This window comes from Meriones unguiculatus, chromosome 8 (genome assembly GCF_030254825.1).
Source record: "Meriones unguiculatus strain TT.TT164.6M chromosome 8, Bangor_MerUng_6.1, whole genome shotgun sequence".
Classification (NCBI taxonomy): domain Eukaryota; kingdom Metazoa; phylum Chordata; class Mammalia; order Rodentia; family Muridae; genus Meriones; species Meriones unguiculatus.
Genome location: NC_083356.1, coordinates 77,423,863 through 77,437,745, shown reverse-complemented (window position 1 = coordinate 77,437,745; position 13,883 = coordinate 77,423,863). Strand labels below are relative to the sequence as shown.

The following is a 13,883-nucleotide window of genomic DNA, read 5'->3' as shown; positions in this document are numbered from 1 at the left end:
TGCTCCTCCACTTACTCAGCCTACTTTCTCCTAGAACCCAGGACCCAGAGTTTCAATAGAATCATCCGAGGGAAAACACTACTCACAATGGGCTGGGCCCTCCCCCCATTGAACACTAATTAAGAAAATGCTCTACAGGCCTACCCACAACCCCATCTTATGGAGGCATGTTTTAATTGAGTATCCGTCCTCTCAGGTGACTCTAGCTTGTATGTAGTTGATAGAAAACTAGCCAGTACTCCCAGTACAATCTATTGTCCACTATAGTAGTATAATAAAAAAAAAATTTAAGCAAGTGATTTTGGTACATCAAGCCTGGATTCACTCTGATCTGAAGAGAGGGACAGCTTATCAGAGATACTGTTATTGTTGCTGTTGTTGATGATGGAGATGAGGATGCAGATGGAAAGATGATGATGGAGATGATGATGGAGATGGCGATAGATAAGGGAATCATGATGGAGATGATGACTGATGACGATGGCGATCTTTATTCAAGTTTCCTCTTGTCCATCTAGAAGGCACAGCTGCCTGTCATGCTTCAGAGGCCACTCTAGTCAAGCGGTAACACCATCTCTTCATTTCTGTTTCCAGTCTTGCCACGTTTCTCCGTTTCAATAGAACCAGAAAGTAACTTCATTGGTTATAAGAACTTTAAGAACTTTGAAATCACTGTAAGAGCAAGGTAAGAGCTTGGCTTTCTCAGGCTAGCTACCTTAAGCTCTGGCCCTAGCTCTCAGAGTTGTGCAAAGCCGGCCTGTGGCTCAGTGTGTTCGGTGACTTTGCTGACTGAGGAGACCGTCATGCTGACTGCTGGTCTATTTGCCTATCCTGAGTTCAGCTTAGAAGGCAGCAAAAAAGCATCCTAAAGACTGAAGCTCAGGTGTGCATTTGTAAGCAACTTGACTTAGATACGGAAAGATTCACTTACTATCTCATTTTTAACTATATTTCAATTAATTTTTTAGAAAATACACCCATGCATACAATGCCTTTTCATCATATTATCCCCCACTTTTCGCGTTGCTCTGGCCAAACTGAAAAGAGGCATTTCATTTCTCCTCTCTGCTTCCTGGTCTGCCTAGACATTAGCAGCCCACAGCCGTGTGCTCCTGTCTCCATGAACTTCACATTCCTTCCTTGCCATTTTTTTTTAAATCATGAAGCTTTAAAATAACTTTTTATTATTTTTTTTAGTCAGGTTCTCACTATGTGGTTCCCATCCTGGCCTAGAGGTCACTACATTGACCAGGGTGACCTTGAACTCAGTAACTCAGTGCTGGGGTTAAAAGTCCTATTTTTCTTACTCCGGCCTTCTAAGGGTGGAACACAAGAGTGCAGGGGGGAGGGGTGGGAGCACATGTACCTTATATAATTTAAAACTGTTAGATCTTATCTGAATCACCCATTGTGACAATGTTAGGAAAACAACCTTCTGATATTATTCGACAGATATTTTTATAATAAGGTGGTCCCCGATGCTGAGGTGTATGTCTTTTTTGGACTGAGAGAGGACATTAAAGAGGATCAGAAGGAAATGATGCAGAAGGCCATGCAAGTCACCACGGTAAGGTGTTTGCTTAGGCCTCAGCTGAGGAGGAATAGTTGCTTCTAGTCCCATTCCCCCATTCTAAACACCTGTGGACAGCGAGGCTTCAAGTTCCCAGGTGGCATCTATTGCCCTCCTTCCAAACCCTGGAGCAAGCCAGCTACAGAAATGAGCCATACCAGTGATCTCTGGGCTTCACTGAGAGACCCTGACTCACAAGTGAGGCAGAAGAACAGTCCAGCATGTAGCTGATGTTAGCCCTTGGCCTTTACAAAGCACATGTACCCACCCACGCCTGCGTGTTCACACACATGGAAAAATGCATACACACATGATCGTACAGCAAATGCAATGTACACACATGCATGCAAAATGGAAACAGAAAATAAAACTGGGCTCTTTGGCACCAGCCTCCCTTGCCAGTTTCTGCCATCTCTTCCCTTCCTCAACTTAAGTCAGTCTCTCTTGCCTCCTTCCCTCCATCCTTCCTGTCTCCTCTGTGCCTAATTCCCTCTTATTCCTTGTGTTCCGTCACTGGCATCTTTTCTTTGGGACGTAGCTGCTGACCTCCTGAACACAGTTAGCTGGCCATTCTGCGTGCTCGCTAGGCTGCGAGTGACCCTTAATGCACGTTTTGTGCTTTCTTATAGCGTGGCTCTCAGCTGGGGAGGAAGGCACTTAACCCAATGGGTCGTTCAGAAATGCCAAGACTTATTTATAATTGTTCAAAAATGAGGGTGCTCCTGGCATTGAGCAGCTAGAGGAAGGGGTGTCTCCTGCGTGCACAGAGGACCGACACGATGAGAAATCTGTCCATGTTAAGGGCTGACTTAAACCAGTTACCAGAAATGAGATTAAAGCCCTTGTTCCATTTTCTCTTATTTAACGCCCTCCACATTACACCACAGATGACACTGGGTCCTATCTCTTCGTGCACATTTACACATTCATTTTGCATTTATCTTCTGTTTTTTTTTTTTAAAAAGGCTGTCTTATTAATTCAATATGTAAATGGAGAGACTTTTTAAAATTCAAGATTCTTCTCTAAGTGCCAAGATTTAAAGGAAATAAAGACAAGGGATGTAGCTTCAGGCATGCTTAGCAAGCATGAAGTCCTGGGTTCAACTCCAGCATAAGTCAATCAAGCTAAATCAGACAAAAATGACTGCCTTCAAGTCAAACCATCTTCGAATAAGAAATAAATCAAAAACAGAAGAAAAATAGTGTCTTTTAATAATTCAACAATGTAATTAGTAATTAAATAATGACATAAACAAACCTCATGTCTCTTTATTTATTGCATACTATATTATCAACTGGTACCCAAAAGACTGTGTGATGACCAAAACCCTTCCACATCCACAACTCTGTATGAACTCATTAGAAAGTAACATTCTGGCTGAGCAGTGGTGACGTACACCTTTGATCCCAGCACTCAGGAGGCAGAGGCAGGCATATCTCTGAGTTCAAGGCCAGCCAGGTCTACAGAGTGAGTTCCAGGGCAGCCAGGGCTACACAGAGAAACCTTGTCTTGAAAAACAAAAACAAACAAAACAAAACAAAACAAAACAGAAAAACAACATTCTGGCCTTCACTGTGGGCTCAGTCACTCACTTTACATGTGACAATAATACATGGTACCTATAATTTGCCTTCAATTTAGAGGCTAGTAAAGGCAGACTGAAAGCTTTCCTTGTATGTCCTTCTGTGATCTGACTCTTCCTATTTTACTCCTTTAAAAGTTGGTCAATGGAGTTGCTCAAGTCACATTCAATTCTGAAACAGCAGTTAAAGAACTGTCATATGACAGTCTAGAAGATGTAAATGACAAGTACCTTTATATCGCTGTAACAGTCACAGAATCTTCAGGTAAGTTCGTGTGTATGTGTGTGTTGCATGTGTGTAACATTCCTTTGGTATATATTTAGACATACAATGGTGTAATGGATTTCTGCAATTCTTTCACATTTTTAAAAAAATTATTACAATTTATTAATTTTGTATCCCAGCTGTAGCCTCCTCCCTCGTCCCCTCCCTCCCTCTTCTTCTCCCATACCCCTCCCCCAACCCCCTGATAGGAGAGGTCCTCCTTCCCTTCCTCCTGACCCTAGCCTATCAGGTCTCATCAGGACTGGCTGCATTGTCTTCCTCTGTGACCTGGTAAGGATGTTCCCCCATGGGGGGGGGGGAGGGTGATCAAAGAGCCAGTCACTGAGTTCATGTCAGAGACAGTCCCTGTTCCCCTCACTAGGGAACCTACTCGGAGACTGAGCTGCCATGGGCTATATCCATGCAGGGATTCTAAGTTAGCTCCATGCATAGTCCTTGATTGGAGTATCAACCTCAGAAAAGACACCTCTGACCAGATTTTTTTGTTCTGTTGCTCTCCTTGTGGAACTTCTGTCCCCTCCAGGTCTTTCTATCTCTCCCTTCTTTCATAAGATTCCCTGCACTCTGCCCAAAGTTTGGTTACGAGTCTCAACATCTGCTTTGATACCCTGATGGGTAGAGTCTTTCAGAGGCCCTCTGGGGTAGGCTCCTGTCCTGTTCCCTGTTTTCTCCCTCTTCCAATGTCTATCCCATTTGCCTTTCTGCATGAAGATTGAGCATCTTACCCAGGGTCCTCCTTCTTACTCAGCTTCAGGTGTACAGATTTTAGTATAATTATCCTGTATTATATGTCTAATATCAACTTATAAGTGAGTATATACTGTGTGTGTCCTTCTGCTTCTGGGATACCTCACTCAGGATGATCTTTTCTAGTTCCCACCATTTGCTTGCGAATTTCATGATTTCCTTGTTTTTAACTGTTGGGTAGTATTCCATTGTGTAAATGTACCATAATTTCTATGCCCATTCTTCAACTGAGGGACATCTGAGTTGTTTTCAGATTCTGACTATTACAAATAAAGCTGTTACAAACATGGTTGAGCAAATGCCCTTGTTGTATATTTGCACATTTTTTGGATACATGCCTAGGAGTGGTATAGCTGGATCTTGAGGTAGCACTATTTCTAATTGTCTGAGAAAGTGCCAAATTAATTTCCAAAGTGGTTGTACAAGTTTACATTCCTACCAGCAATGGAGGGGTTCCCCTTTCTCCACAACCTCTCCAGCATGTGTTGTCACTTGAGTTCTTGATCTTAGCCATGTTGATGGGTGTCAGGTGAAATCTCAGGGTCATTTTGATTTACATTTCCCTGATGACTAAGGATATTGAGCATTTCTTTAAGTGTTTCTCTGCCATTCGATATTCCTCTAGTGAGAATTCCCTGTTTAGCTCTATACCCCATTTTTAATTGGTTTACTTCATTTGTTGCTGTTTAACTTCTTTAGTTCCTTACATATTCTGGATAGTAATCCTCTGTCAGACACAGGGTTGGTGAAGATCCTTTCCCAGTCTGTAGGCTGTCATTTTGTTCTGATGTCAGTGTCCTTTGCTTTATAGAAGCTTTTCCATTTCATGAAATCCCATCTATTGATTGTTGATCTTAGAGCCTGTGCTGTTGGTGTTCTGTTTAGGAATTTGTCTCCTGTGCCAATGACTTCAAGGCTATTCCCACCTTTTCTTCTAACAGATTTAGTGCATCTGATTTTATGTTGAGATTTTTGACCCACTTGGACTTTAGTTTTGTGCAGGGTGATATATGTGATCTATTTGCATTTTCTACATGTAGACATCCAGGTGGACCAGCACCATTTATTGTAGGGTTTTGGCTTCTTTGTCAAAAAGCAAGTATCCATAGATGTGTGGGTTTATTTCTGGATCTTCAAGTCAATTCCATTATCCACCATTCTTTTTCTATGCCAGTACCATGCAGTTTTTATTACTGTTGCTCTGTAGTACAACTTGAGATCAGGGATAGAGATACCTCCAGTTAATCTGTTGTTGCACAAAATTGTTTTTAGCAATTTTGGGTTGTTTTTTTTTTTGTTGTTTTGTTTTGTTTTTCCATATGAAATTGAGAATTGTTCAAGTTCTGTAAAGAATTGTGTTGGTATTTTGATGGGCATTACATTGAATCTGTAGATTGCTTTTGACAGGATGGCCATTTTCATTATGTTAATCCTACTGATCCATAAGCATGGGAGATCTTTCCATCTTTTGATATCTTCTTTAATTTCTTTCTTCAGACACTTGTATTTTTTTTTAAACAGCTCTTTCACTTGCTTGGTGGGAGTCACACCAAGGTACTTTATGTTATTTGTGGCTATTGTGAAGGGTGTAGTGTCTAATTTCTTTCTCAGCCTTCTTGTCTTTCACATATAGGTGGGCAACTGATTTTTTTTTTTTTTAGGTAATTTTATATCCAGCCACTTTGCTGAAGGTGTTTGTCAGCTGAAAGAGTTCTCTGGTAGAATTTTTGGAGTCACTCATGTATACTATCATATCATCTGTGAAGAGTGATACTTTGACTTCTTCCTTTCTGATTTGTATCCCCTTGATCTCCTTTAGTTGTCTTATAGCTCTAGCGAAGACTTCAAGTACTATGTTGAAGAGGTATGGAGAGAGTGGGCAGCCTTGTCTTGTCCCTGATTTCAGTGGGATTGACTGAAGTTTCTCTCTGTATAGTTTTATGTTAGCTATAGGCTTACTGTATATTGTCTTTACTATGTTTAGGTATGTGCCTTGTATCCCTGATCTTTCCAAGACTTTAAACATGAATGGGTGTTGGATTTTGTCAAATGCTTTTTCAGCATCTAAGGAGATGATCATGTGGTTTTTCTCCTTCAGTTTGTTTATAAGGTGGATTACATTCATGGATTTCCATATATTTAACCACCTTGCATGTCTGGGATGAAGCCTACTTGGTCATGGTGGATGATATCTTTTATGTGTTCTTGGATTCAGTTTGCAAGTATTTTATTGAGTATTTTTGCATCAATGTTCATGTTTGAAGTTCTCTCTTTCTCTCTCTCTTTTTGGTTAGGTCTTTGTGCGGTTTAGGTATCAAGGCGACTGTGGCTTCATAGAATGAGTTTGGTAATGTTGCTTCAAAGAGAATTGGAGTTAGTCTTCTTTGAAGTTCTGGTAGAATTCTGTACTGAAACCATTTGGCCCCGGCCTTTTTTTTTTTTTTTTTTTTTTGAAAGGGAGACTTTTGATGACTGCTTCTATTTCCTTGGGGAATATAGGACTATTTAATCTATTTGCCTGATCTTGACTTAATTTTGGTAAATGGAATCTATCAAGAAAATTATCCATTTCATTTAGATTTTTCAAATTTTGTGGCATATAGGCTTTTGTAGTTAAGACCTCATGATTGTTTGGATGATTTACTTAGTGTCTGTCATTATGCCCCCTTTTTGTTTCTGATTTTGCTTATTTGGATAGTTTCTCTCTGCCTTTTAGTTAGTTTGGCTAAGGGTTTGTCTATCTTGTTGATTTTCTCAAAGAACCAGCTCTTGGTTTCATTGATTCTTTGAATTGTTTTCTTTGTTCCCAATTCATTGATTTCAGCTCTGAGCTTGATTATTTCCAATCCTCTACTTCTCTTGGATGTGTCTGCTTCTTTTTTTCTAGGGTTTTTAGGTGTGCTATTAAGTTGCATGTATGAGATTTCTGAAAGTACTTAGTGCGATGAACTTTACTCTTAACAATGCTTTCATTGTGTCCTACAAGTTTGGATAGGTTGTGCCTTCATTTTCATTAAATTTTAAGAAGTCTCTAATTTCTTTTTCACTTCTTCCCTGACCCCACTGTCATTGAGTAGAGTTGTTTAATTTCCATGCATGTGTGTAGGCTTTTTGTTATTTCTGTTGTTGTTGAGGTCTAGTTTTAGGCTATGGTGGTTTTACAGAATGCAAAGGATTATTTCGATCTTCTTGTATCTGTTGAGGCTTGCTTTGTGCCTGACTATATGGTCAATTTTTGAGAAGATTCTGTGATGTGCTGAAAAGAATGTATACTCTTTTGAGTTTGGGTGAAAAGTTCTGTAGACATCTATTACGTCCATTGATTTAGGACCTCGGTAAGTGCCATTATTTCCCTAATTAGTTTCTGTCTAGATGATCTGTCCCTTGGTGAGAGTGAAATGTTGAAGTCTCCCACTATGAAGGTGTTGGGATCAATGTGTGATTTAAGCTTTAATAATGTTTCATTTACAAATGCAGGTGGTCTTATATTTGGGACATAGATGTTCAGGATTGCGATGTCCTCCTGGTGGATTTTTTCCTTTGATGAGAATGAAGTGCTCCTCCTTATCTTTTTTGATTGACTTTGGTTGAAAGTCTATTCTATTAGATATTAGGATAGCTACTCCAGCTTGTTTTCTGGGTCCATTTGCTTGAAAAAACTTTTTTCAGCCCTTTACTCTGAGGTAGTGTTTATCTTTGTTGCGTAGGTGTGTTTCTTGGATGGTTTCTACAACCATTCTGTTAGTCTGTGTTTTTTAATTGGAGAGTTGAGTCTGTTGATGTTTATAGATAATAGTGACCAATGAATGTTAATTCCTTTTATTGTGGAGTTGATGGTGTTACTGTTTGTCTATGCTTATTTTCTTTTAATTTTTGTTGTGAAGTTATCTATATCCTGTGTTTTCTTAGGTGTAGTTAATTTTATTAGATTGGAGTTTTCCTTCTTGTATCTTCTGTAAGGCTGGGTTGCTGTGCAGATATTAAGTTTAATTTTTTCATGAAATATTTTGTTTTCTCCATCTATGTTGATTGAAAGCTTTACTGGGTATAGTAGTCTGGGTTGGCATCTGTGGTCTCTTAGAGTCTGCATGACATCTGCCCATGTCCTTCTGGCTTTTGTAGTTTCTGTTGAGAAGTCTGTTGTGATTCTGATAGGTCTACCTTTATATGTTACTTTGCCTTTTTTCCTTGCTGCTTTTAATAATTTTTCTTTGTTCTATAGATTTAGTGTTTTGACTATTGTGTGATGTGAGGAGTTTCTTTTCTGGTCTAGTCTATTTGGTGTTCTGTAGGCCTCTTGTATGTTTATGGACATCTCTTTCTTTTTAAGTTAGAAAATTTTTCTTCTATTATTGCCTTGAAATCATTTTCTGGACCTTGGAGCCTGCAAACTTCTTTATCATCTATTCTTATTCTTAGATTTCATCTTTTTATGGTGTCCTTGATTTCTTGTATGTTTTGTGTTTGGAACTTTTCTGATTTTATTTTTTTCTTTGAGAGATGTATCCATTTCTGCAATTGTTATCTTAAGCACCTGAGATTTTTCTCTTCCATCTCTTGTATTCTGTTGGTGATGCTTACCTTTATGGTTCCTGATCTTTTCTCTAAGTTCTCCAGCTCCAGGGTTTTCTCTGTTTGTATTTTCTTTATTGATTCTAATTCTGTTTTCATGTCTTGCACCATTTCCTTCATCTGTTTGAATATGATTCCTGTCTTTCCATCCATGATGGCCTCTATTTTTGTTGTTGTTGTTGTTGTTGTTGTTCATTTCCTCTCTATATGCCTCTACTTGTGCCTCTATTTGTTTGGCTATATTTCTTTGAGAGCTTTGTTCATTTCCTCTTTATGTGCCTCTAATAACTGGATAAGGATATATTTGAGATCATATTCCTGTGTTTCCAATGAATTAAAATATCCATTGATTTTGGAGGTTGCTGGTGAAGCTGTAATATTCTGATTTTTGTTGGATGTGTTCTTATGCCAACCTCTAGTCGTCTGCTTACCCGTAACCTTCCCTGTTTGTTCCTGGAATCTGACTTCAGACTGGTTCCGTCTTGTCTCTGGTGTCTGGAGTATTCTTCAGGAAGATGAGGGAGGTCCACTGGCTTGAGAGTAGATGTTGGTGTTTCAGCTGTAGCTAAGGAGGAAGGTCGCAGGTGCATGTGCACAAGCAGGGGATTGTGCCTTGAAGGACGGGGTGCTAGAGCGTGTAGATGCCTGAAAGAGTGGAGTGTAAGTGCAGGTGGGGGAGAGTGCTGGCACCATGCGCATGCACAGGTGCCCTGAATGCTTCAGTGACCCACAGGCCTGTCTCAGTATTCTGCTCCAAGCACTCAGATCTGTCTGGGCTGTGCCATCTTTGGCTCCAGGAATTATTTGCCTGGACTCCACTGGGAGACCCAGAGAACAGGGGCTTTGATGTTGAGAACACCATCCCAAGGATCCCTATGTTGCCCACAGTGGGGCTGTGGGTGGGAAAGATCGATGTCTGGCCGCTAGAGAAGAGGGGCCCTGGATCTGGGGCTCTGCACGCAGTCACATGAAGGCGCACTCACTGGCTCCTAGACCTATGAGAAAAGCACTGGAATCCCGGGAATCCCCCCTTCCCTACTCTCAGATTTGGGCCCACAAATGAAAGTGTAGGAGATCCATCACCTCAGTGGTGTCCACTGTTTGGCCACCAGGCAGGAAGACTGGCACTTGGGCCAGCTGCCTCTGCCATCACAGTCACCAAGCAAGGAGGCTCGTGTTTGGGGCAACCACTGTCGTCTCCACAGAGCAGAGAGGCCGGTGCTTGGGTCAAGAGGAAGTGCAGGGGATTTGAATATTTGCCACTCTCAGTGCCCGGAGCCATCCAGGTGACCTGGAGCCAAACTTCCCAGCTCACAGGTCATCCCTTCTCACCCAGGAATCCTTAGTGTTGATGTTCGGGCTTCAGCCACCCCTCCACTAACGAATTTCGGAGCTTCGGATCCTCTGCCCCTCAGATACAGGGTGCAATGGTTGCCACCCTCTTCCAGTTTCCCACATTTTTTTTTCCACAGTTAACTTTTACCTTTCCTTTTTACGCCATCAGAAACGGATTTGAGTAGAGCTCCGGTTCTGGGCGGCCCTGACTGCCTATCACCAGAACCACAAGGTTAATTTGCTTCTGTGCTAGAGCTCTACAGGCTACTCTATTTGCACACCTGGCACCCAGTGTCCTCACCTGCCTAGAGCCAAGACAGAAATGAGGCTATGTGTGTACCGCTGTTCCCTAAGGCATGTGTAATTGACAGTGATTGCTGCCGTCATCATCCGGTGGCCTTCCCTCCGTAGCCTGTACAATCACAGCAGTGATCTCATACAGCTATGCTGAGGCTCAGATAGTGAGTACCCACAGAGGACCTAACGTGCCTGTCACACACAGAATGCCACCTAAGTGCTGGCTTCTCCCACTCTTTCTCTGTTCTTCACCGGGTCAGCCTACCATGTCCTTAGCATGCTTATATCATGCCAGTGGCTCTCAAATTCCCTCCAATGGCTGTTGTTTTGAGACAGGATCTCCCTAACCAGACGCTAGCCTCAAACCTACAGCAATCCTCCTGTCTCGGCCTCCTAAATGCATGTTTCCCTGCCTCTGGCTCTCATTGTTTTTAATAACTTTCAGTTACTACTCTAAGCTGGGTTAAACTGTCCTCTGGATTGTGTTTATAGCTAATATGGTTTTATATTTCCAGTTCATATCAACCCCCACAGCCAACCTTGGATAGGTAATTGAACCGCACCAAGTCTAACCTTTTCAAAGTAAGAATCTTTGGTGACGCCTAAGGCGCCATTTGCCCACTGAAATTTGTCCTTCTATGGTAGGAGAACAGAGCATTGACCTGATACATTATTGAACTCCCTGCATTGCTAGAGGCTCAAGAGGCGCTAGAGAATGGTAGCGACATTATACTCCTTAAGCTGGCTTTTGTTTTCAACATTATAGTAATATAGCTTTCTCATGTTCATTTTGTTCCTCAGATTGCTTCAAATAAACTCAGTTGAAGCAACACTTAGGAGCTATGTCTCTAAACGTACAGGATTAGGCATATGAGGTAGGTGTAAATGGCACACTCAAGTAGCTTACAAATTAGTGTCCGATGTGTAAGGCACTTAACAAGGAACCTGTTCCAAAAAGCCTTCACGTGTGCCAAGCAAAGAGCTTGGAGCTATTAACCTGTGAAAGGAGGCAGGCTTCTAGAGGAGTGCAGACCAACAACTGTGTCATAAACACAGCTGGTTTTGGAGAAAAGGTGGAGGTGGGCGAGGGGGAGAAGGTAAAGGGGGTGGGGGAAGGAGGAGGATAGAGTAAAGCAGGGTCCCTTCCACAGGGAGGCCAGAAAAAAAAAAAAGTGCAGAGAGTGGAGCCGGATTTCCCAGGACAGCAGATGGCCTGGTCTGGCACAGGGGAAATAGGGATGAAAAGCTGGAAAGGAGGTTAAGGAAACTACAGGCTTCTGTATTATCCTTAATGTTATTTAATCTTAAGCCGCCAGGTAATGGTATTGTGCTCTTTAAGCACTCTGTATCAAGCTGATTCGTCTCTAGTTGTCTCCACGTCCCAGTGGTCTAACTTGGACACCTATGGAGGCTCAGTCTGCACGTTCCCTGCCTCTGTCCTCGATCCTCTGTACACATTCATCTGAGCCTCCAGCCACTGCTAAAGGGAGCTTTCCTCTTTCAAATCCCCTAGTCCTATGCTGCAGCCTGACTCCCACGGTGGGAAGCGGGCATCTTTCTACGCAGGCTGCAGAAGGTCCTGCCTCCTGCCTGCACTCACCCTCAGGAACCACAGGCCACTTACGGTTGGCCAGTGAATGAAGGCAGGAACGGGTCGAGGGATGAATGAGCTGTGGCACCGAGACCAGACCGGCATCACCTAGACCACCATCACCGTTCCGGAAACGTTAACACAGTGCTTGCTGCCCTTGTAGGTGGGTTTTCGGAGGAGGCAGAAATCCCAGGCATCAGATATGTCCTCTCTCCCTACACATTGAACTTGGTGGCTACTCCTCTTTTCTTGAAGCCGGGGATTCCATTTTCCATCAAGGTAGGTGAGGCTAAAGGAGGGAGAGAGGAAAGAGCCGCTTTGAGACGGAACTGCTGGAATCCATCTGAGCTGTTCTGGCACACAGGTACAGGTTAAGGACTCACTTGATCAGCTGGTAGGAGGGGTCCCCGTAACCCTGATGGCACAAACAGTGGACGTGAACCAAGAGACATCTGACTTGGAACCAAAGAGGAGCGTCACACACGCCAGCGACGGAGTGGCTTCGTTCGTGGTGAACCTTCCGTCTGAAGTGACGGCGCTGAGGTTTAACGTGAGCCAAATCTTCTTCCCCCATTGCCTACAGTCTGCTGATGTAGCGAATGGGCCTTGAAGCGGGGGGACTGTCAAAAATTTTTCTTTGGGTTTGGAAATTAACTATTTCCATTTATACCGAAAAGATTGTATCAGAATGCAGAGGAGCCGGAGTAGCCCAACCATGGAGCCCAGGGGTGGCGCTATCCTCTTCCAACACAGGTTTATTTTATCTTTTCAGTGTCACTGGAAAGTCAGATGTGAAAGCCCTCCCTCCTTTCCCCCTGATGCATAACCTATTCTCTTTTAAAGCTCACGTCATCATCTTCTCTCCCCACCAAAAAAAAAAAAAAGGAATTTAAGTTCCCAAATAAAATCCGAGTCAGCTAATAACATGGCTGACACCAGCTGACACTAGCCTCCACTGGCACCTACCGAGCCCTTATCAGGATAATCGGGTCACTGGCTGAAGCTTACATTCACTGGCATCTACAGAGCCCTCATTAAGAGCACTGTGCTAAGAGCCTTAATGAAAGACACATTTGATCAGTACCATGACCTGAGACTATTATCTTTGCCGTCTTGGAGCTACCAAGGGAAAGCGTCTAGCCTCCCTTTTGACTGGATGGTGTATCTGGAATTAGTAAGAGATGGCGATGGGATGTGAACCGATACATCCCAGCTCTTCCACCAGAACTGGGTCAGGCAGCCACTATGCTACGCATTCTTAGCTCCGATGCTCCCGTCACTCCCGTCACTCCGCTGCCTCCCTGTCATTTCTCCCACCCCTGGGTCATCTCATCCCCTAGAGGAGGTCTCCAGCCCACGAGGATATTTCAGGAAGAGTGCCCACATTCCTGGCTTGGAACCTCCTTCTCTTAGCTTCATCAGGCTCCCCCCATGCCCTCCCCACCCCTCAGGGTTTCCCATAGACTCTCTAGGGTTACTGACAGTTATCTATGGTTGATACCCCAACTACACAAACAAACACTGGAATGATGAAGCCGCTTCTTCTCTCTAGCCGCCAGCATTGTGAGATTTAGGAACTTGAAGAGACAATGGATTTAAAAGATATGTCTTTCAGAAACCATTACACACATTCCACGTGGGCTTTTGAAATTTTCCTCTCCAGGTCAAAACTGATGCCCCAGAACTTCCAGAAGAAAACCAAGCCAGCGAAGAGTACGAAGCAACTGCATACTCGTCTCTCAGCCAAAGTTACATTTATATCGCTTGGACTGAAAACTACAAGCCCATGCTTGTGGGAGAATATCTGAATATTATCGTCACCCCCAAGAGCCCATATATTGACAAAATAACTCACTACAATTACTTGGTAAGCACAGTGATGAATGATCCCCATCCTTGCCC

The 13,883-nt window shown here is 42.8% G+C and overlaps 1 protein-coding gene across 2 annotated transcripts in view; it reads left to right on the top strand.

Moving 5' to 3' along the window:
• The window catches only part of C5 (complement C5), an 85,121-nt gene that overhangs the window by 19,177 nt on the left and 52,061 nt on the right, over nucleotides 1-13,883 (top strand). For both annotated transcript variants that reach the window (XM_060390017.1, XM_060390018.1), the window contains exons 7-12: nucleotides 595-685; nucleotides 1,453-1,567; nucleotides 3,292-3,418; nucleotides 12,145-12,260; nucleotides 12,346-12,531; nucleotides 13,645-13,848. In XM_060390017.1, the coding sequence (XP_060246000.1) occupies nucleotides 595-685; nucleotides 1,453-1,567; nucleotides 3,292-3,418; nucleotides 12,145-12,260; nucleotides 12,346-12,531; nucleotides 13,645-13,848 (839 nt within the window). The remainder of the gene's footprint in view (nucleotides 1-594; nucleotides 686-1,452; nucleotides 1,568-3,291; nucleotides 3,419-12,144; nucleotides 12,261-12,345; nucleotides 12,532-13,644; nucleotides 13,849-13,883) is intronic.